Below are 20,415 nucleotides of genomic sequence, written 5' to 3'. Positions count from 1 at the left end.
CTGGCCAATGAGAGCGCGCGTTACTGCAGAGTCGGGCAATACTAACTTTATATTTTTATTACTGCAGAGTCGGCCAATCAGGAGGGCCGACTCACTGTTGCTAGGTGCGGCGGGCCGAGGGCTGGGGCCGCGAGGTGCTGCTGGGCGTTGCGGCAGGTGGGGGACGCGCGCGGCGTGGTGACTCGTTGGGGCCAGCGGCAGCGGCCGGCGGGGCCGCGCTGTTGGCCTCCGTCCCGCAGAGGTTCCGCGGTGCTCGCGGCGCAGCCGTCGGCCCCGGGAGCGGCCAGGCCGTGCCCGTCGTGTGTGGAAACGGGGGGCGTTGCGCGTGGCGGGGTGTGCGGGAGCCGCCTGTCCTCGGTCGGGACCGCGGCGGAGGCGAGAGGGGGCCTTGGCCCGCAGCCTTGCGGGCGCCGTTCGGCCGTCCGGTACGGGCGTGACGGGAGGGCCCGTGGGGCAGGCGTGCACCAGCACGAGCAGTACCCTAAAAGCTTTGGCTATCGGCGTGTTGCGTTTTCTGCTTGCAAAGGAAATATTAGTTTTTCACAATTCTATTAAAGAGAAAGTCACTAATTAAATTATGTTAATAAAGTTACTAATTTAGTTGCGCCCAGCTTTAAAAATAAAGATGTAATGGTGAGGGACATGCAGCCTCTATGCAACGATGTCTCTGAATTACCGTATCCTGGGCCTTGGGGTAAGGCCTATGGCAAATGATAAAAGTATTAAGCTTGACACTTTTGCAGTATAAGGTGTGGTGAAGCTGTGTGCTTTCTGCCAAGAATCTTTTTTTCCCTCTTGGTAGTGTTCCGTGTGCCTATATAATTTGACTAAAGTATCAAAAGTTAAGAGGTGACAATGCAGTCTGGTTTGTTAATCTTTCAGGGGAATTGAAGATATGCAGCTGAGATGACTCTTCAGGAACTGGTGAATCGGGCAGCTAGCCTGTACTCTGATAGAAAAGCAGTTTGGTTTGATGAATGCAATGACAAAGCTCCAACTTTCTACACATATGCTACGGTGGTTAAGCTTGCCATGGAGTTAACAGCTTTCCTTCAAAAGCACTGTGATCAGCAAGGAAAATGTGAAATAGGCCTTTACTGCTATCCAGGAATAAACTTACCATCTTGGATCTTGGGGTAATGGTTTCAATGCTTGCAGTCTGTGTTGGTTTTTTAAGGGTCATCTCATTGAAGGAAATTTTCAGTTTGTTTATATTTTTAATAACAACAAAAATGTAGTAATACAGTCAAGAGGCACTGAAGTCTTGCATTCTTTAAGAGAAAAAATGGCAGTATTATAATCTTTACAAAAGCCACTGCTCAAGCTTTTTGAATCTTAAGTTTATTGATCTAAAGTGTCTATTTTTAAAGTGATTAAGGCTATTTCTAGAAATATAAAAAATTAATTACTTGTGTCTTTGTGCTTATTTAGAAATGGAGGTTATCTACAGAATAAATTTATACAAAAAAAAGGAATACGCAGATTTTCTAATATATTGTCTTGCTAGCAAAAAAAAAGATGTGTCGAAAACAATTTTCATGCTTTAAGCTGAATGAGTGTACAATTAAAGTTCCGTTACAAATATTCCATTACAAAAAAGTAATGAGTAATGCAGCACTAAAGTGACCTTGATTATTTAATAGCTAGGAAGTTGAAATGTTTGTGACCTCAAAACACACTCATGTTAATCCAGCAATTTTTAAAATCCTACTTCTGATTAATTCTGTTTGTATCCTTTATATATGTATCTTTTATATCTATTGCATTTATGATGTAATACAGAATTGCAGCATCACAGGCATATTTTCTTCAGCTGATATATACAGCAGCAGTTGTGCTTCCTAGGAGGAGGGTCTGTGTCAATATTTTCCTATTGTCACACAGCATGTAAAATACACAACAGCACAAGAAGATGTATCACAGCTGGGTATAAAGATTTCAGTGCAGTGAGTGAGTGAGGGCTGTAATCATAAACCTCCCAGAAACACTGAGGAACTTTCTCACTGATCAGGAACACTTTTCTCTCAGTCCAGCAGTGGAGTAGGTTGCCCAGAGATGTTCTGTAGGCACCATCCTTGGAGGTTTTTCAGACGTAGCTGGAAAAAGTCCTGAACAACCTAGTTGGGTGTCACAGCTGGCCTTGCTTGAGCAGGAGGTTGGACTAGGCATCCTGAGGTCCCTTGCAACCCAATTTATCCTATATCCCAGTGAACTGAGCAGCAGCACAGTTTTCTTTTGCTGTGGGACTGGGAACTACGGGGGCGTTTTGATTCTTAACAGCTATCATTGCTGAGTAGTTAAGCACTATATATGACGCAGGGCAGGCTTCGGTGCCTAATGATCAGCCAGTGGCTATTCGTGTAGATAGAATGCTGCTCTTTCCAAGTCTTTATCCTGAATCTCGGCTTTACTACAGTGATAAATCACTTGCATAAAGAGGTAATATAACTAATTGTACGTGGGAACCCAGCCTTCGAAGAAATGTGAATATTTATGGGGACCGCTCATGTTTTAGTCGCCGCTTACTCCGCTTTTTGTGGCGTTAATAAATTCAAGTGCTTGTCATTATCAAATGGAGCCACTAGAGGGCGGGACTGTAGTGAGCAACTGTGGAGGAAGAGCTACAACGTAAAGCGCCGGGATGAGAGCGGAATGATACTCGTGTTCCTGTTTGTTTATTAGGGAAGAAATTCCAGTATGTGCTCAGATTTTCTTATGCTGGATTCTTTAGACTTGTGAGAACAGAAACTGTTTTCAGTGTGCAGACTTTCAGTGTCTTTTAAAATATGTTTACACATGTTGTATAACTAAAAAGCTTGTATTTCTGTTCCTAGTCAATAGCAGCAGCTTTTAAAATGTGATGCTGTTGATGTCAGTGATACCTTTGTCATCACCAGCCTGCTTGGCCAGAAATAATGTTCAATGTTTTCATCCAGCTTTAATCTTTTTGCGCTGTAAGATACGAGAAGGCAACGCTGATTGTTCTTCCTACTTTATTTCCAAGAAAAACTTTAAAAGTCACATAGTGACTACGTTTTCTGGCTCTGGCAACTATAAAAGCATAGAAGAAATGTTAGTGAAATTTAGGAAGATTTTCTTATTTTTTTAAAAAAGTAAGTTTAAAACATTTGTGTCTTGTTAGAATCCTTCAAGTTCCAGCTGCCTATTCTCCTATTGATCCAGATGCACCACCAATGTTATCCACTTACTTCATGAAGAAAAGCAATCTTCAGTACATTCTTGTTGAGAATGACAAAATAAATGTAAGTTTGCAGGCTTCTACAGGAAGCATTAAAGGGCAATTTAGAAACGTGTAGTTATTCAGACTGTATTCTGTTTTAATAAGCTTGGATGGGGTTGTTTTGTTTCTTCATGTCAAGAGGTTGTCTTTTTCATTCAGAAAAGAACATCTTTAAAATTAGAAGTACAAAGTGCTTCTCTTCCTCTTCAAAAATATTACCTGTTTTCCTATTACAGTGTTGTCCAGGCAAGCTTGTTGTGCACTGGCCCTGGAAGACTTTGGTTTCCAGAGTTGTCTCTTTGTATGTCAAGGCTGAGAGTTGGAAATCTTTGCAATAGTTGAAAAAAAGCTCCTGCATTTACTACTTTGGTTTCCTTTTGTCCAGCTCCTCAGAAGTCTTATGCCTTCATTCATTGCAAAGGGAGTATAAAAGATTGGGCCATATAGCTATAATTCAGAGTTCTTTGTCTTCTGCAGAATTCTTTTATATATTTTCCTTCTCATTATTTGCTCAGAGAATTGTTCATATTTATGAAGTCTGTGTTCACTCATATTTAATACATAAAAATACATGAGCTTAAGACTGTCTGCTATGTGTCCTCCAAAAATAGAGGCATGAACAATCACAGATTATTTGTATGAAACGTTATTTCATTTTGCATACAGTAGAACAATAACAGTGCATCCTGAGTTCTGCTGTTTAAATTGTTTATTTTCTCTTACAGAAATTCCGGATGTCCCATGTTGGTTGCTTTAACCACAATTCTTCCACAGTAGAGCACATTGGTTTAACTCTCTTCCAAATGAACTTGAGCAATACTGATTTAAATTCACAAGTAGATGACATGAAAAGTAAATATGAACCTTCCAAAGCTATGGGTAACTCGCACCCGGGATATACCATTTGCCCAGATCAAAACAAAGAAAAAACATGGGAAGGAGGATACATGAGTGATGGTCAGAAATACTCTGTAGCATACATCTTGCATACATCTGGAACTACTGGGATCCCCAAAATAGTCAGAGTGCCTCATAAATGTATAGTGCCAAATATTCTGCATCTTAAGTAAGTGTGGTTTCCAGTTTTCCTTTTAAATGCTTTTACAAATTTGATATTTAGGCAGTTTTTTTTTTAATTAATATTTCAGAGGAGTGTAGATTGGGGTTTTGCTAACTGTTTCACTTCCTCCTTCCCTGCCTTTTCAGATTTATTTGTGTTTGTTTCTTTTGTTTCTAAATAGTATCATATAAAATTTTGTTTCTCTAACTATTATTTTTAATGTTGAAATGGTGCTTTACTTGAATGTTTGAGGGATGTACTTCAAATAATAAGCTGTTGCTCTAAGTATTGTATTCTGGCTTGTGGCTTAAAAGAAATAGCTAACAAAATTAATTATTTGTTTGCAGTTACATTTACTGTGTACTGTAATTTTTAAGTCCCAATTCCTTTTCAGGCTAGGTTTTTTTCTGCTTCATTTAGTACTTCCTAAAAAAATTATTATGGAAAATACCATCCTTTTTTTATTTATTTAATGAGCATCTCTTAGTTTAAATACGCTCTTCAGTGTACTGTATTGGTGTGTAATGTGGTAGATATCTTGGTGAAGGAGCTCATTAATTTAATCAGGTGCAGGAGCTCGTGCTCAAAATCGTTTGGCCTACATACACCTATATATTCAGAGCAGCCCTTAAGATCTTAGCTTTGCTAAAGCACATTTCTTTCATGCTGCTGTTCTAGTTTGGAAATGTTTTTTTAACAACATGCATCAGATTTGTAATTTCTAGCTTTCTGATTTTAGATCCATATTTGAGATCACACCGGATGATATGCTATTCTTGGCTTCCCCTCTAACATTTGACCCATCTGTGGTTGAACTGTTCATTGCACTGACAAGTGGAGCCTCTATTCTTGTAGTACCAAACACTATTAAAATGATGCCTGTGGAGCTGTCTGCTGCTCTATTTCACCGTCACCGTGTGACAGTGTTGCAGGTAGGCAACACCTAAGATAGGTGTCTTCTTCACTGTCTTGCTTCTCATCTTTGCTAATGAGTACTACTTTTTCATCAGTCTGGATGCTAATCATAATAGAACAGGAGCATTATTCCTTGAAGGTGTAGCTCATGCTATCTTTTTTGCTGTAGAGTGTTAGCTGTTTAGAAAATTACAAGCCTCAAACATTCTGTGACAGAAAACAATGAACTAAGATAGAACCAACATTCATATTGAGAAACCATTCATTCTTAAGAATTAATTTATTCTGTTAACTAAGCAGTTCTAAAGAATCTGGTGATGAAGTAACCTCTTACAGACATTTTTAGCACTTTTTAATGGGCTTGATCTTAAAGCCTTTCCTCATAAACAACTTCTAGGTTTTAATGGTAGTTTCTGTGCTAAAAATACAACTAAACCAGTGCTGTTTATAGGATGATAAAATGTTTGTTGTTTTTACAATAATGAGAGCAAAAGAATAATTGATTCCACAGCAACACTTAGTTTTCAGGCCACTTGTTTCTATGAGGCTTCATGTGCCTCTTATGTCTTGGAATAGATCATGTCCTATAGCATCTCCATTCTAATAGTTTTAAAGGGTTTGGGTTTTTTCAATTTACTTGAAATTATGTGCATCCAGCATGGCTGAACAAGCCTAGCCCTTGCCTTGTAGAGTAATGAGGTATTTTGTAAAACTCTTAAATTGAGTATAGAAACTTAAATTGGGGGGGTGGGAAGAGTTGCTAGAAATGGATCTCACTTGTAATTGACTTAGAACAAAATGAGTGTGGTCTGATTAGTTTATTAATTGTGACAAATCAACCCCCAAGCCTTGCTTTGCCATTAACGTTGTAATTCTGAACTATTTGCACTCAAGGAAATGCTGAAATTTCCTTTTCTTTCAGAGGAATGGTGGTAGTTGAGATTGTAGGGTACAAATTTAAGATTAGTGAGCAGTTAGCTGAAGATTGCACAGCAGAAAAAAATCCAGTAGTTACAAATATTTTGTAACTTTATTCTCTGCTCTAGTATCTATTTGTTATGATTGCTGTAATATACAAGTTTCTTGATAAGTTTAGTTCACTTGCTTTTAGAAAAAAAATTCCAAATTCTGATACGTTAATCTCTATTAGTAAGATTTTTAAAGTATGTTTTTTAAGTCTTTTAAGATGTGTTTTTAAAAAGCATCTTAAGCATTAGTAGAGAAAGGCAGAAATTGGTGAATAAAGGTATTTGAGATGTCCTTCTAAGAAAAATTTGATTTTGTGATCTTTTGATCGTTGTCTCAGTCAGTGAAGGAAGGGCTTCTCAGTTGAATTAATGACAAAAATTTACTTACACCTTACCTTCTGATGATCAGTGATTTTATGTTTTTTAAATTAGAATAAGACATTACCTTCCCCTCTTGACTTGCTTGAGCAGACTTGAGAAATCTGAAAAGTGGTTATGAGGGAGTGGAAAAGAAATTTTCTTCCCCTCTTCCCCCCCCCCCCCCCCCCGTAATTCACAAATGTTTATATGGTCATTTGAAAAGTGAAAGTCTTCATCTGTTACTAGAAGAACACAACCTGGTAATACATAATTCCGTTAACTGTGCAGCCTTCTTACTGGAAGTTGGGAAGAATGAGCGTGAAGTAAGTGTGTTAAAGATTTGCTATTTTTCCATTCAGTGAAAGGGCTCTACACCAACAGTTTTATAGAAGTAGTTGTATTTAAGGAACCTGTTTTCTTTTTCTCTTTTCCCCTGCTCACTTTAGAGTGTGCTGTGAAAGCTTTCAGAAAAACTTATCTTTGTAAACTGTTATATTTACACAAATCAGGAACAACCCAGAATCTGGCGTCCTAGGAATTTTTAGTATTACGGAAAGGTCTTTAAATGTTCTATATGCAGGTTAATCAGATGTATAGGTTATATTTTAGCTGTAACATACTGGAATGAAGGGATAAAAAGCTCAAACAGTAACATCAGAGAATACTGTGTTTGCTACTTTCTGTTTCACAGCAATTAAACTAAGAACTAACATGCTGTCATAATTTAACCTCAGCCAACAACTAAGTATCATGCAGCTGATCACTCTCTCCCCCTACCTTCCCTCAGACCCGGTGGGATGAGGAGAGTCAGAAAAAGGTGAAACCTGTGTGTTGAGATAAGAACAGTTTACTAATTGGAATAAGTAATTAATATTAATAATGACAACAATAATTGTAGTGAAGAGTACAGGTGGAGAAAGGAATAAGACCCAAGGGAAGAAAACCAAGTGATGCACAATACAGTTGCTCACCACCCGCTGACTGATGCCCACCCAGTCCCCCAGCAGCAATCAGCAGCCCCCAGCCAACCTCCCCCAGTTTATATACCGAGCATGACATTCTGGGTATGAAATAGATCTTTGTCTAGTTTAGATCAGCTGTCCTGGCTCTGCTCCCTCCCAGCTTCTTGTGTACCTCTTCTGGCAGAGCATGGGAAACTGAAAAATTGTGGACTTACAGTAAGCCCTTCTTAGCAACAACTAAAACATCAGTGTGTTATCAACATTACTCTCATACTAAATCCAAAGCACAGAACTGTATCAGGTACTAAGAAGAAAATTGTCCCAGGAGATGCGCACACACTTCACAGAGACACAACACACAGCAGAGACACGACAGGGAACCCATAACACATCTAAGTAAAGAAGAAACTGCAGAGGATATAGATTGGTGCTGATAGTACTCATTAAAGGCTTCACATAAGAAACAAAACCTCGCAGAACACCAGTGTGATCTATTTGGGTATCTAATGGCTGATGCCATCTACTATACGTAGATGATTATTAAGTATATCCACGATATAGTAGCTATGCAGTGCATATGATAAAGCAGGAGGAGGTGCACACATATACTGAAAAAATAGAGGAGGTCTTTCTCTTATCTTTTTTTTTCTTTTTCTTTTTTCAATGTGTATCATTCAGGCCACGCCAACACTTCTCAGGAGGTTTGGAGCTCACATTATTAAATCAGCAGTGTTGTCTGCAAATACTTCGCTTCGTGTCTTAGCCCTTGGTGGTGAAGCATTTCCTGTACTGAATCTCTTGAAAAGTTGGAAGCACAAGGAGAACAAAACAAGTATTTTTAATCTGTACGGTATTACTGAAGTGTCAAGTTGGGCCACTTGCTACAAGATTCCTGAAGAGGTTTTTACTGCTGATTTTAGGTAGGAAAATGCACTGATTTTGTGGCTTGGCGTTGAATGATGAAAATCTCTAGAAATAGAACCTTGGTCTTCTGTTTCCAGGGCTACTGAGTTCTCATGGTTGTTTATGCTGGTAGAAGTTACATTTGATTTTTATGTAGAAATAGGCTAATCCATTCTCTCTTTCTCTAATAACAGCTCCCTCAAGTAGAATTTGTTGATGAACAATTCTTGAAGAACAGGACTGCAGTCTGAAATTCTGTATACTTGTAGATCTGTTACATTTCACATGATGTGTTGTGATGGTGTCTGTTTTAGTCATCTCTGTATCTAGACCTTTTCCTCATTCCAGCCTGTGATTCCACATGCTGAACCTGGACTAGCTTAGTCCAGGGTGTGCTATCTCTGACTATGTGGGAATACTGAATCAGTGTTGTGCTTCTGCAGGCAAATGATTCCTACCCAATTTGCTTGCTCATCGTGAGGCTTTTCCAGTGAGATCTTGCATGTTCAAAGAGAAGAAACCTAACAGAGCAGTCAGTGAGGGTAAAGAAACCGGGCTGTGTATCTGTTAATAGTAGCCTTGGAACAAATGTATAGCTTAGCTCTGTCAAGTTCAGAATGTTACTTCTGAGATTTACTTATTTAAGCAAAAATGCTCAAAGATTATTTTCAGATATAATCAGTAGGTACACATGTGTTTCTTAGGGCTACCATGCTTTTGCCTGCAGTTCTTAAAACTCCGCAAATGAACGATTAAGTGGAGATTAGGTACTGTTGGGGTTTTTTTCTAATACTGGATAATACACTATTCAGCAAATGATCCCACTGATACTGCTTGACTAGTATGACAGAAATTCATCGAAACTGGCTTACCCAGGGTCTCACAGTAATTGTACTTGGATATCCAGAAGTACTTCCTTTTAATCATTTAGCACTCTGCCATTTTAAACTCTGTTACTCAATTTCTCACCTTTTTTTTTTTTTTAATTGTATTTTATAAAGAGTGTTGCAGGAGTTTTGGGGTCGTGAAAGGTATTTCCAGTTAGCTCAGTGTTTCATTTGGTTTCTGAAATGTGTAATTATTCCCTGACATGATAATTACATATGTGACTTGAGTTAATCATGTCCTATGAAATGGGATGTTTTGGACAAATGATGTGATGTATAACCTGTTACTTAAACCCTTGAAGCATGAGAATGGTGGGTGGTCATAAAGTGATGTTAAGTTCCCATGCAAAACTAATTTTCTTTCTGGTTTCTCGTGAGTTCAAACGTTATCTTCTCCGCAGTGAAATTGTTTTTTCTACCCAAAGTTTCTGCGCTCCAGAGATAGTGTGTTGTTTTTCAGTCCTAGCTGAGGTGCAGTTAGAATGATGGAAGTTTTTACAGCCTTTGACTATTGTCTCCCACCCTTCACCTCAGAGCCTGCTCCCTGTAAGCCTCATTGCAAAGGGAATTAGGATTCCTTTGTAGTAAGCAGGCACAGATACAATAAAACCACAAAAAAGGATGGACCTTTTTGTCTTTTTCATTCCTTAGTATTAGTAGGACAGTTGGAATACAGTGGCTTTTATTTTTGCCAGCTGAATGATAAAAACTGGCAGAGTTCCTAGAGAACACTAGAAAATGGAAAAAAAGATCAGCACAAAGTTAGTGCCTTAGTGGTCTGGACCCTTCTGTTCTTTAGGTAAGTTTTGCTAAGTTGAATGTCTAATCACAAGTCTTTTAACAATAAGGTCCAATGAGGTGGTGTTTGTCTCTTATTTTTGCTGTTCTATGGTATATGTAGGAATCTTGGGGTTTCATTTGGTGATGTTAAATTCTGCTTTTTTTTTGGTTGGGACTTTCCCATGACATGAAGCAGATACATTGACAATCTGGGATGCTTTCTCATACCTATGTGTCAAGTAATTATATTTTGAAACTGACCAGAGGAAGGAAAAGGAGAAGATTCTCAGTTGGCAGAAATACATGTCTTACAAAAGTTGACTGCTTTTTGGTCAGCTTGAGATAAAGAATTCATTGGCTGATCAGAGAAAAGGAGAAGTTTCAACAGCCTAAATAACAGGAGTTGAACAAGAATTGTTAGATTAAAATATGATACTTAATGATAGAAATTGAACTGGAACCCATGCATAACTTCATATATTAACAAAGCTATTTAAAGTTAGTTTGCTTTTTAAATTTTGCTTTACTGAAGAAAATATATTATTCTCTGTTCCCACTCAGAAATAGTGTCTGTGTTCAATAAATGAGGTTCTGCAAGTGCTTGAAGAGGCTAGAGAATGAAGGGAAAGGAAGGAGTTGGTCTGCAGCTCAACAGAAGTCTATAATAAATGACATCTTCTATTTCAGTCTTTTCTGAAAAAGTCAACTGTACTTGTTGCCACAACATCAGTAATAAAATAGAATAAAAGCTCAAACTAGGTAGGTCAGGGAAAGAGTGAATTAGAAAGCAGTTAATGTGTTTAAATTGGTTGACTTTTGGTATGAAATTTAATTGAAAGTTTCAACTTGGCACTTTGGGTGCCTCAAAAACTGGAAGTTCTCAGCATTTTTTCAGGGTATTTCAGGGTCCATTCAAGCTTTATTTTCTATCGTTCTGTGGGGTTTTGGTGTATGATAATGAAACCTGTGCACATTGATGAGGTTTTAAATTTTGAACAAATTGAGATGTTTTTAAAGAAGATTTATTTGTAGAAAGAAACCTCAAGCATCTGCTTTTGCTCTAATACCAATCCTTTAAAAGACTGTATGCTAACTAATTTCTGGAACAGTTGTTTGTGTTCAGAAGGGAAAGATTTTTCACTATTTCTTTCTTTAATATATTTAGAACTGATTTCCCTATACCTTTGGGATCACCGCTCCTTGGAACAAAAGTTGAGGTCAGAGATGCCAACGGTTGTTCAGTTCTAGAAGGCGAGGGACAAGTATTTATAGGTTATTTTATATTTCTTATTCTTCTAAGATACTGTTCTTAATTGATTGCATTTTAATAATACATTGATTATTTTGTTTATTTATTTGTATCTTTATATTGGTGTCTGCCTCTGATATACAGATTAATGTAGCATTTTAGGTTTCCATCGGGAAACTTCTGATGGTATTTTAGGTTGTTGGGATAATGAACAGAAAGTTACCGTAATTTTATCTGCAGAATGTGGTTTCCTTATATTGACTTTTTTTACTGCTTGCATTTTGACATTCTCAATTGAGGTAATTTCTGTGTATGAACTGGATTAACTACATAGCCCAATTTGTACATTGCGGAAGTTTAGACTTCTGTAATAATCTTATAGTACTTCTTATAATGCTTGTTAGAATTAGGAGAATTTGATAAAATATTATTTACAATTTCAATTTACAGTTAGCCATTTAATATATATGCCCACAATCTTTTCTTGTATAGGTGGTGAAGAACGAGTCTGCTTTCTTGATGATGAAATAACTGTACCCCTGGGCACAATGAGAGAAACAGGGGATTTTGTGAGAGTGCAGAATGCAAAGTTGTTCTTCTTGGGTCGGAAAGACAATCAGATTAAACGTCACGGCAAACGTTTTAATATTGAATATTTGCAGCAGGTAATACAACATCTAGTGAGCAGAGTATGCCAGTATAAAAGAACCAGGGATAAGGAACACATTGTCATCAGAAGTGGGTATTCCCTAATTTTCAGATGACTTTTAGGAATCTAAAAGAAACTGGGAGGGTGTATTTTCAAAAACCTAGTCCCATAATTTGGAGAGGAGTTTGGTTCTGAGTTCTTGGAAATCTGTTTTATTGTATGGTTTCTTCCAGCAGAATTAAGAACTGTATAAACATCTGAAAAATACTGAGTGTTGCACTGCAATGCTTGTATAGTGATTGTTCTACAGGACTGAATGTCAGCCTCATGGATTATATCTCATTCCTGGCATTTAGACAAATAATGCATATATCTCTGAGTTCATGAAGTACAAACGTCAACTACAAGAGGAGATATTTCATAGGTTGTTATGTAGGAATGTGAAACACATACAGTTTTTAAATGTCTACGTTGTAAAATTGTGGGGTTTACTTCTTTTACTCTGTTGATGAGCTGTATTTCAAAGCAAGACTAATATTTTTTAATTACAGGCTGCTGAAGATCTTTGTGAGGTGGAAGCTTGTGCAGTGACCTGGTATCAGCAGGAAAAACTTATCCTGTTTGTTGTACCCAAAGATGATTTAGAAGAGAGAGAAACACTTAAAGAACTCCAGAAACGTCTACCATCTTATGCAGTCCCTGATGAGCTTGTTCCGATCAAAACTTTGCCTTTAACATCACATGGTAAATTAAACTATTAAGTATCCTTGCCGCTTATTTTAATGGTCTCTATTCCTTTTTTTCTTTTTTAATTTCTTTGTTGACCAAAATCTGGTGCCTGATTCGTGCTTTTTAAATAGTAGATTAGGAGGAGATCATGACCACATGTTATGTTTTCCTGATAATGCTTCATTTGAGAGTCAAACAGTAGTGGTAAAATCAATTCAGTTTTAACACTGCACACTTCTTTTCTCAGTTGTTCCTGTTGCAGTTTGCAACAGAACCCTGATTTTGGCTGGGGAAAGATCAGGCCTTGAAGGTGGGATTATGTTGGGAGGCTAGGGTGAACTTTTAAAAACCTTACTGGGTTCTATGGAGTTGGTTGACTGGGTAAAAACCACACAGGTACAGTTGGGTATGAATGAGGAAGTATTTACAAGAATAGACTATTTGGGCAGAGGAAATTTTGGAAGTGTAAGTGCTAAAAGAGCAATGAAAAAAAATCATACTTTATTTTCTACAAAGGCAAAGTTGATATATCTGAACTGAACAAGATTTACCAGAACCATCTAAACTCCAGGAGGCGTGACAGTAAGCTGAGTGGCGCAGAGGAATTGTGGGAAAGATTGCAGTATTTATGGAAGGTAGTATTTTGAGCTGCCTTTTTATCTTTGCAAGTGGATCATTATACATGTGTCAGAAATTAAACAGTTTTAAGAAGTATGACTAATGCAACCAGAACATTCTAGCTGCCTATAGATAAAAGCAGTACAGCTCTTTCTGTTCAGTTAATACTTAATTCTAGTTGCTCTGCAATGGCCAAGAGGGGGTATTGGAGAACTGCAGAACTGAAATTGAGCAAAACATTTTGTAGTACAGAACTAGTATCTCCCCGTTTCCCCGTTCCTCCCCAGCTCTTGTTCTGTCACTACCTCTGTGGCACTAACAAGTTTCATGTGATTTTTTTTCAAATAGTGAGTTTCCTCAGTTGTTGATTTTTAGTGGGACTTCTGGTTATTCAGGTGGGTTTTACCCAACCTGAGTTTTTATGTGTGTGACATGGTGTAACACCCGTGGATTGTTACCTCTTCCCTTCTTCTTTTCTCTAGTCTGTTCTGGGTCTCCTGGGTGATTCCACCGGAATTTCTAAAGATGCAATATTTCTGTACAGTGGTGGAGATTCCTTAAAGGCTCTACGATTTTGTGATGAAATTGAGGTGCTAGTAGGCAAAGCTGTGCCTGGACTTCTTGAAGTTATTCTCAGTCGCTCGATTGAAGAGGTTCATAGACATATTGTTAAAAATCTGTTTCCACATGAAGACCAATTAATGAATTATGACAATGTTGTGAAAAGAAAATTAAGTGGGAACAGTGAAGAGGAATTCCATGGAAAATATGTTAAACTGAAATCTGAAGGAGGTCTTGAGGTTGCTTCAGGGTTAATTTCATTTTTTGCACTAAGCAGAGGAAATCATTTTTTTTCTATGAATTTCACAGAGTCTTTTGTGCAGCCCAATAATACAGTACAGGCAGGAGTGGAACTGCTACAGCAACCATCCTTTCTGCATTTAGTAACTCCAAGTGTAATGAAAAGCTATGTGCAAGGGTATGAAATGGAGAACAGAAGTTTAACAGTTAGGAACAAGGCAAATAAAGCCGACTGTTGCTCTGTACAGCAGATCCATGCAGAATGTAGTCATGTAACAGCGACAGAATTGGCATTAGGCATAAGATGGAAGTCAAATACAAGAAAATGTGTTGATGCATCACCGCTGGTTATAATACCATCTAAAGAAGAAATATCTGCATCTGTGTATGTTGGCTCTCACTCTCACGCAATGCAGGCAATTGACCTAGACTTGGGAGAAATAAAATGGGAGAAGAACCTTGGAGATCGTATTGAATCTTCTGCCTGCATATCCAAGTGTGGAAATTTCATTGTTGTTGGTATGTCTCTTGATTTAGCCTTAATTTGAAATTATTTTTCTGATAAATAAATCATGAATGACAGAGAATCTTATTTCTTACCTCTGAATGTCCTCCATCTACACTTACTCATAAATTTCCATATCTGCTTCAGAACTAATTTATTGTAAAATAGAAACAGAAGTAAATTTCATGATAACCAGTGACAGAGCTTATCTAACATGTACACTTGTGGTTTATTATATACCAATTTATTAATAAGGCCTTATTAAGGAATAGTCAATACGTACAGTTTCTTTTTAGTGGTTGATTAAGGTGTGACCTTTAAATGTTTTTTTGTAAAGAAGTGTGGAAAGGGCATACAGTCTTAAAATGTCTTTAAAAATTGATGGGGATAGAAATTAGTACATGGTGCCTCAGATTATTTTCCACAGAGTTTAATTATCTCTTTTTGACTTCTTTCTGGAAATGTAAAGAACATGTTTGGATAGTTCTTTGGTCTTGTCATATCCGTTGTCAACAGAGTTGCCGTTATTCATCAGTGCTATCTTTTTAGCTAATATGTATACATCACTGCTTCACACAGATGTCCAGGGGGTGAGGTTTTTTATACAAAGCTAATGTTCCCACCTTTTTGCTAGTATTTTGATTGATACTTACTCTGATAACAAAATGGAAAAGTCATTAAAACTGAAGGAGTTTCTAGAATCAGTTTCAGTTTTCATTAGAAAACGCACAGGCTTTATTCTTTCAGCATCTTTGTTTTCAGAAAGGAAAATTAGGGAAAGGGTTAATTTACAAAAATTCTTCACCATTTTCAGCAACTCTGTCTTTTAATGTTATTACTATATAAATTTGATAAAAGGCAGTGAAGTAAGTATACTCTAAGTGTAATCTGGAAAGAACATACAGAACAATCTACTTTGAATGTATGAACTAGCAGCAAAGACGTTGGGCTAAAAGAAGAGGAGCAGCTTTGGAAAACGTTTTGAAACTGTACCTTGTGAGTCATATTGTTTCTTTCCAGCAGCAATGCAGCTAGCTGCATAAATTGCCCCATAAATACAAATAGTCATTATTCTTTTTTCCCCTGTTGTGTTGTATTTCGCACAGGTTGTTATGATGGCTTAGTGTATGTGCTTCAAAGCAGTGATGGAGAAATACACTGGACTTTTGTCACAGAAGATTTGGTGAAAAGCTCTGCAGTTGTAGACCCTTCCAGTGGACTAGTCTACATAGGCTCACATGACCAACATGTGTATAGTTTGGATATTTATGTAAGAACACTGACTGTCTTTTATGCATAGAAGACTAAATACCCAACTTAGATCATGTTTGTAGTACACCAGATGAAGGTCCACTGGTGTTAGTATTCTCAGGAGTCCACAATTACACTTTTGAAATAGTTAGGCCTGCTTGAAGTAGGGTTAGGATTATGTGGTAGTAAATAGTTCTAGTGGCGTTCTCAGCTGTGGTTCTTGTGCTACTAGTCCTGGCTGAAATCAAATCTTAAGTTTCTTAGTTATTAAATTCTCTGTGGTTGTTTCAGAATAGGGTGCCCAGCTAGAAATAAAGCTGACTTAACAGTGGAGAGAGAATCTTGCATTCTAAAAGAGCAGATGAAGGCACATGCAAAATAAGCAATAGAATACTGGCTTTTCATTAACTGAATCATTTACTGGAAGAGAAAGTAGCCAACAATGTAATTGTTGCTATAATAGCACTGAGATTATATCTTCACTTCTTAACTAGCATTTGCTGAATAAATGCAGTGTTTGATAAGCTTTGACATTCAAAAGTCTTTGTAAATGTGATGAGCTTTAACTCGAGTTGAAAAATTTTTATTTATCTTTTTTCTTGTGCTTACAGAAGAAGGCATGTATATGGAAGTTACATTGTGAAGGTGGAGCTGTGTTTTCATCTCCTTGTCTGAATTCCTTTCCACATCATCTTTATGTTGCTACACTAGGAGGACTATTACTGGCTGTAAACCCAGTATGTACCTTTGCTTACATGTCTTTGATCCCAATCTCAAACTTTAATTAAACCAAAATGCATTTCTGATCACTTTTCTGATGAAAGGAACTAGATGATCATATGTTACCATAACGTATTTTTCACTTGAGGGCCTTATAATTATACACAAAGTTACCATAATAATTCCTATTTTTCAGAAAGCTGTCTGGTGATAAAAAGAACTGAAGTGACTTGCTTGAATTTACATGCTGACTGTAGGCCAAAGCTGGAATCAGTGTCTTCTTATTCCCATATACTACCTTATCAGTTATACTAGTGAGTGAGAGCATGTCTGTAGATTATTTTTTTCCCTGTAGATTATTTTAGTAATCTGTAGGTTACTTTTCTCCCACTCTTTGACTGTAGGATTAAAAAAAAAATACACAGAATTTACTGAAATCAGAACAGAACAGAGAAAGAAGCCCCTTCATTCCTCTTACTGTTTTCCTCCCCGTAGTCATTTAAAGAGCAGTCCCCTTTAGTCTTGGACTGCTGTTCTGTTCTCTGCACTGGAGAAATGGCATTCTTGATAGATGTGGAGCAATTTCATGGCTTTCTGAGGCATTGTTGGCTTACAGCTGGTCCTGCCTGATAAAAGGAGCAGTCACTTGGAGCAGCTGTTCATGTTTTTGTACTCACGCAAGCCAGAGCATCAGTCCTAACCATCTTTATCTCCCACCCACTACAGGTGTCCTCAGTAATACCCAATCTAGTGTTAGAAAACCAGTGTATGGTTTTGCAGCCCTAGTGGGCTGTACTTAAGAAAAAATAGATTTTTATCTTTTTTTCCCCCATAATCCTGAGTAACGCATAGTTGAGAATAATTTCCTACAGTATTTATAGTTTATGACGTAGTCAGTATGACTTGCTTTCAAGATATCTTCTCCTTCATCGGTCCTTGTCACGTGCTTGAGGAGCTGGGAATGGAATAAATATCGAATCTGTCATTTATTAGAACTACTACTACACTATTTTGTCTAGGGGGAGGAAGAGGAGGGTGAAACAGAGATATTGAGTATCCCATGGAAAACACTAAACACTTTGTTGGAATAAGATTTGAAGAGTATGTTTGCTTGTGGTATGCATTCTGAATGGGAGAAGCCTGCTTTTCTTTGCTTCCTGCCATGCCCCCCCCACCCACCCCCCCCCTTTCTTAAGGACTGGGACAAGCTGTGAAGGGAGGGTTGTTTTGTGCAGCTTTGTACAGTTGTGTTAAGCATCAGATACTATTCCATGCTGCTGTTTACAGGTGGCGGGGAATAAGATTTGGAAAAGCTTCCTGGGAAAACCAGTCTTCTCCTCTCCTCACTGCAATGAGAAGTATGTTTGTGTTGGGTGTGTGGATGGAAACTTATACTGTTTCACTCATTCTGGAGAAAAGGTAAAAGTGGTGTTGTTGGGATTTTTATGTTCATCACAAAATCTTGAATAAGATGCTTTATTAATGCTGTTTTCTGAGGTTTAATGATTAACATATACCTTTTTGTGAACCAAATAAAGTGTCTATTGTTATAGAGAGGAGAAAGTAGAAAAGCTTTTTGCCTAGGGTAGTCCATGTGGTTCATGGCAAAACTGCAAACTCTCAAGTCGCTTGATGCAGTAACAGAACTTCTAGTTCAGAGCTTACAGCCAAAGTTAATGGTCAAGAGCAGTGCCAGCAAATGAAATGGTATGGTTCTGTTTTTGGAGTTTTTCAAGCATGTTGAAAGCTCTCTCTTCTGCAGGATGGTGGCTATGTAGAAGTAAAGTTTTCTTAGAATGTTTATGCATTTATCAAAAATTATGGCAAAATATGTGCCAGCCTTCACATTGAATTAAAAAAGAATATTTTTTTAGAGATGAACGTGGTTTGTATCTGGTGGTGAAACAACTGACGCTTTCTGTTTCTTTGCCTGAGATGCAGTGTACATGGCAATTCCTAAGCCTTTTCTGATTATAAAATATTTGTTAGCCCATGCCATGCTTTGTGTCTGCTTGCAGCAGTGTTGCAAAACTGATACTCTCTTGAGGAGGGATCTGCATATCATTAGCATGAACAGAGGAAATCTGTATTACAAAAGGAGTATTTGTCTTTTTGGCAAAGAATGGCATGTTATCAGAATGTTGTCTTGAAGTGCGTTACTAATTGTGGTACCACAGCCTAAGAATATTCTTTTCCCAAGTTGGCCATCTTTACATGGGCCTCACAGAAGACAGTAACTCTTGCACATCGTATTTTATGAGTCTTTTATCACTTCTTCTGTGTTTAAAACTCGTCATTTGACCAGCTATCACTGGAATGTAGTATGCTCTTCTGTCAACAACTATTCTATTAACAAATTACAGTTGCTGTCAAACCGATAATGGGTGGTTATGTTCTTTCTGTAGGTCTGGCAGTTTTCAACTAATGGACCGGTGTTTTCATCTCCATGCATCTCAAGTTTAACTGAGCAAGAAATATTTTTTGGCTCCCATGATTGCTTTATCTACTGTTGTAACATGGAGGGTAATTTACTGTGGAAATTTGAAGCCACTTCAAGTGTATATGGAACACCATTCATTTTCCAAAGTGATGACTTAAAGAACAAAATTCTTTTGGCAGCAGTATCTACAGATGGCAAAGTGTGGATCCTGAATGCCAAGAGTGGAACAGCAGAAGGAGTAGATAAGCTTCCAGGAGAGGTTTTCTCTTCCCCTGTAGTATGGGGAACAAAGCTTGTTGTTGGCTGTAGAAATGATTATGTTTATTGCCTAGATTTGTATGTAACAGGAAAAAAAGCACAGCTAAGATGTTAGGCTGCTTCCTTTTTATTGTTTACATTTGTAAATTAAGAACTCACAGCTGCTGGCTACATCTCTGCCTATTTTACTGTAGGCAAGAGGTGCTCTTTGCAGATGACTTGGGTAGCATTTTGCACCAGGCAGTGTCCAGAGTAGGTAAAGTGATGTTTGTTGACTTGCTGTACTGATTGAAGGAGGATGGCTGCTCAGCACCCAGCCAGAAGTTTCACTACCCCTCCCTCATTTTCCAGCTCCAGTTCATGAAAGAACATGCTTCATGTGGTTTGGATGGGAATGTTGTGCTTTGACCTATGCAGTAAGAAAATGAAAGCCAGTAGTAGTTGCTTCAAACACTTGCAAGATTGGGAGAAACTGTGGTAAGGTGCCTACTCCACAGCTTGGAATAACGTGCCTGTCTTGCTGAGGGAGAAATGTGTTCCTCTCCGTGAGTCCAGCCTAGCCTGTGCCTGGCTTTTCCATGCATCAGACTGGTGTTTGTCTAGTATGACGAGGTTTCTATGCTGTGGCAAGGTAACCCAAGTCCTTTTTTGAATCAGACTGAAGAGGTAGCCTGCATTGCATATACCTGGTAGTAGAGACCTGTTTACTGTAGTTTGTATAAACTGAGTGCTTTATCACATGTGAGCCTAGGCCCTCCTTGGCTTCAGTTCAGTCAAACCTATACTTAAACTCCGTTGAAGTCGGTAGGAGTTACTTCTTTATTCTAAAGTGGAGAATATACTTACATGTATATTTCTTAAATTTCAGTGATGGGTACAGTATGAGTTCCAAGATGAAGTGTGCACTGCTTAAATCAACCACTGGCAAAAAAAATATTTAAGAGATTTGAACGGATGTTCTCTACAGTATCTTTGTGGAGAGCTACTAATAAATGGTTGTGTAAATTGGTTTTGGTTGGCTTTAATGACATAAAAAGAATTATCAGTGGTCTTAGTAATGCAAATCAAGTATTTGCAGTGACAAAAGTACACCTGACTGAGAGCATCTTCCCGATTATG

At 37.9% G+C, this 20,415-nt stretch overlaps 1 protein-coding gene across 8 annotated transcripts; it reads left to right on the top strand.

Moving 5' to 3' along the window:
* Positions 1–21: 21 nt before the first annotated feature.
* AASDH (aminoadipate-semialdehyde dehydrogenase) lies at positions 22–20,305 on the top strand. Of its 8 annotated transcripts, none has more exons than XM_040596156.1 (15): positions 22–104; positions 883–1,136; positions 3,143–3,263; positions 3,967–4,307; positions 5,041–5,233; positions 8,185–8,426; positions 11,242–11,348; positions 11,818–11,990; positions 12,526–12,718; positions 13,220–13,338; positions 13,804–14,641; positions 15,734–15,897; positions 16,490–16,615; positions 17,886–18,017; positions 19,004–20,305. In XM_040596156.1, the coding sequence occupies exons 2-15, from the start codon at positions 907–909 to the stop codon at positions 19,409–19,411; spliced, it is 3,387 nt and encodes a 1,128-aa protein (XP_040452090.1). In that variant the 5' UTR covers positions 22–104; positions 883–906; the 3' UTR covers positions 19,412–20,305. The 8 variants fall into 8 exon arrangements, 6 of the variants coding, with proteins under 6 accessions (XP_040452090.1, XP_040452124.1, XP_040452081.1 ...); XM_040596190.1 differs by having other exon boundaries at positions 55–156; positions 14,539–14,641; XM_040596147.1 differs by having other exon boundaries at positions 55–156.
* Positions 20,306–20,415: the final 110 nt, after the last annotated feature.

The sequence above is a fragment of the Falco naumanni genome, chromosome 1, assembly GCF_017639655.2.
Source record: "Falco naumanni isolate bFalNau1 chromosome 1, bFalNau1.pat, whole genome shotgun sequence".
Lineage (NCBI taxonomy): Eukaryota > Metazoa > Chordata > Aves > Falconiformes > Falconidae > Falco > Falco naumanni.
Note: the sequence above shows the minus strand (reverse complement) of the source record. Positions and strands in the feature narration are given on the sequence as shown.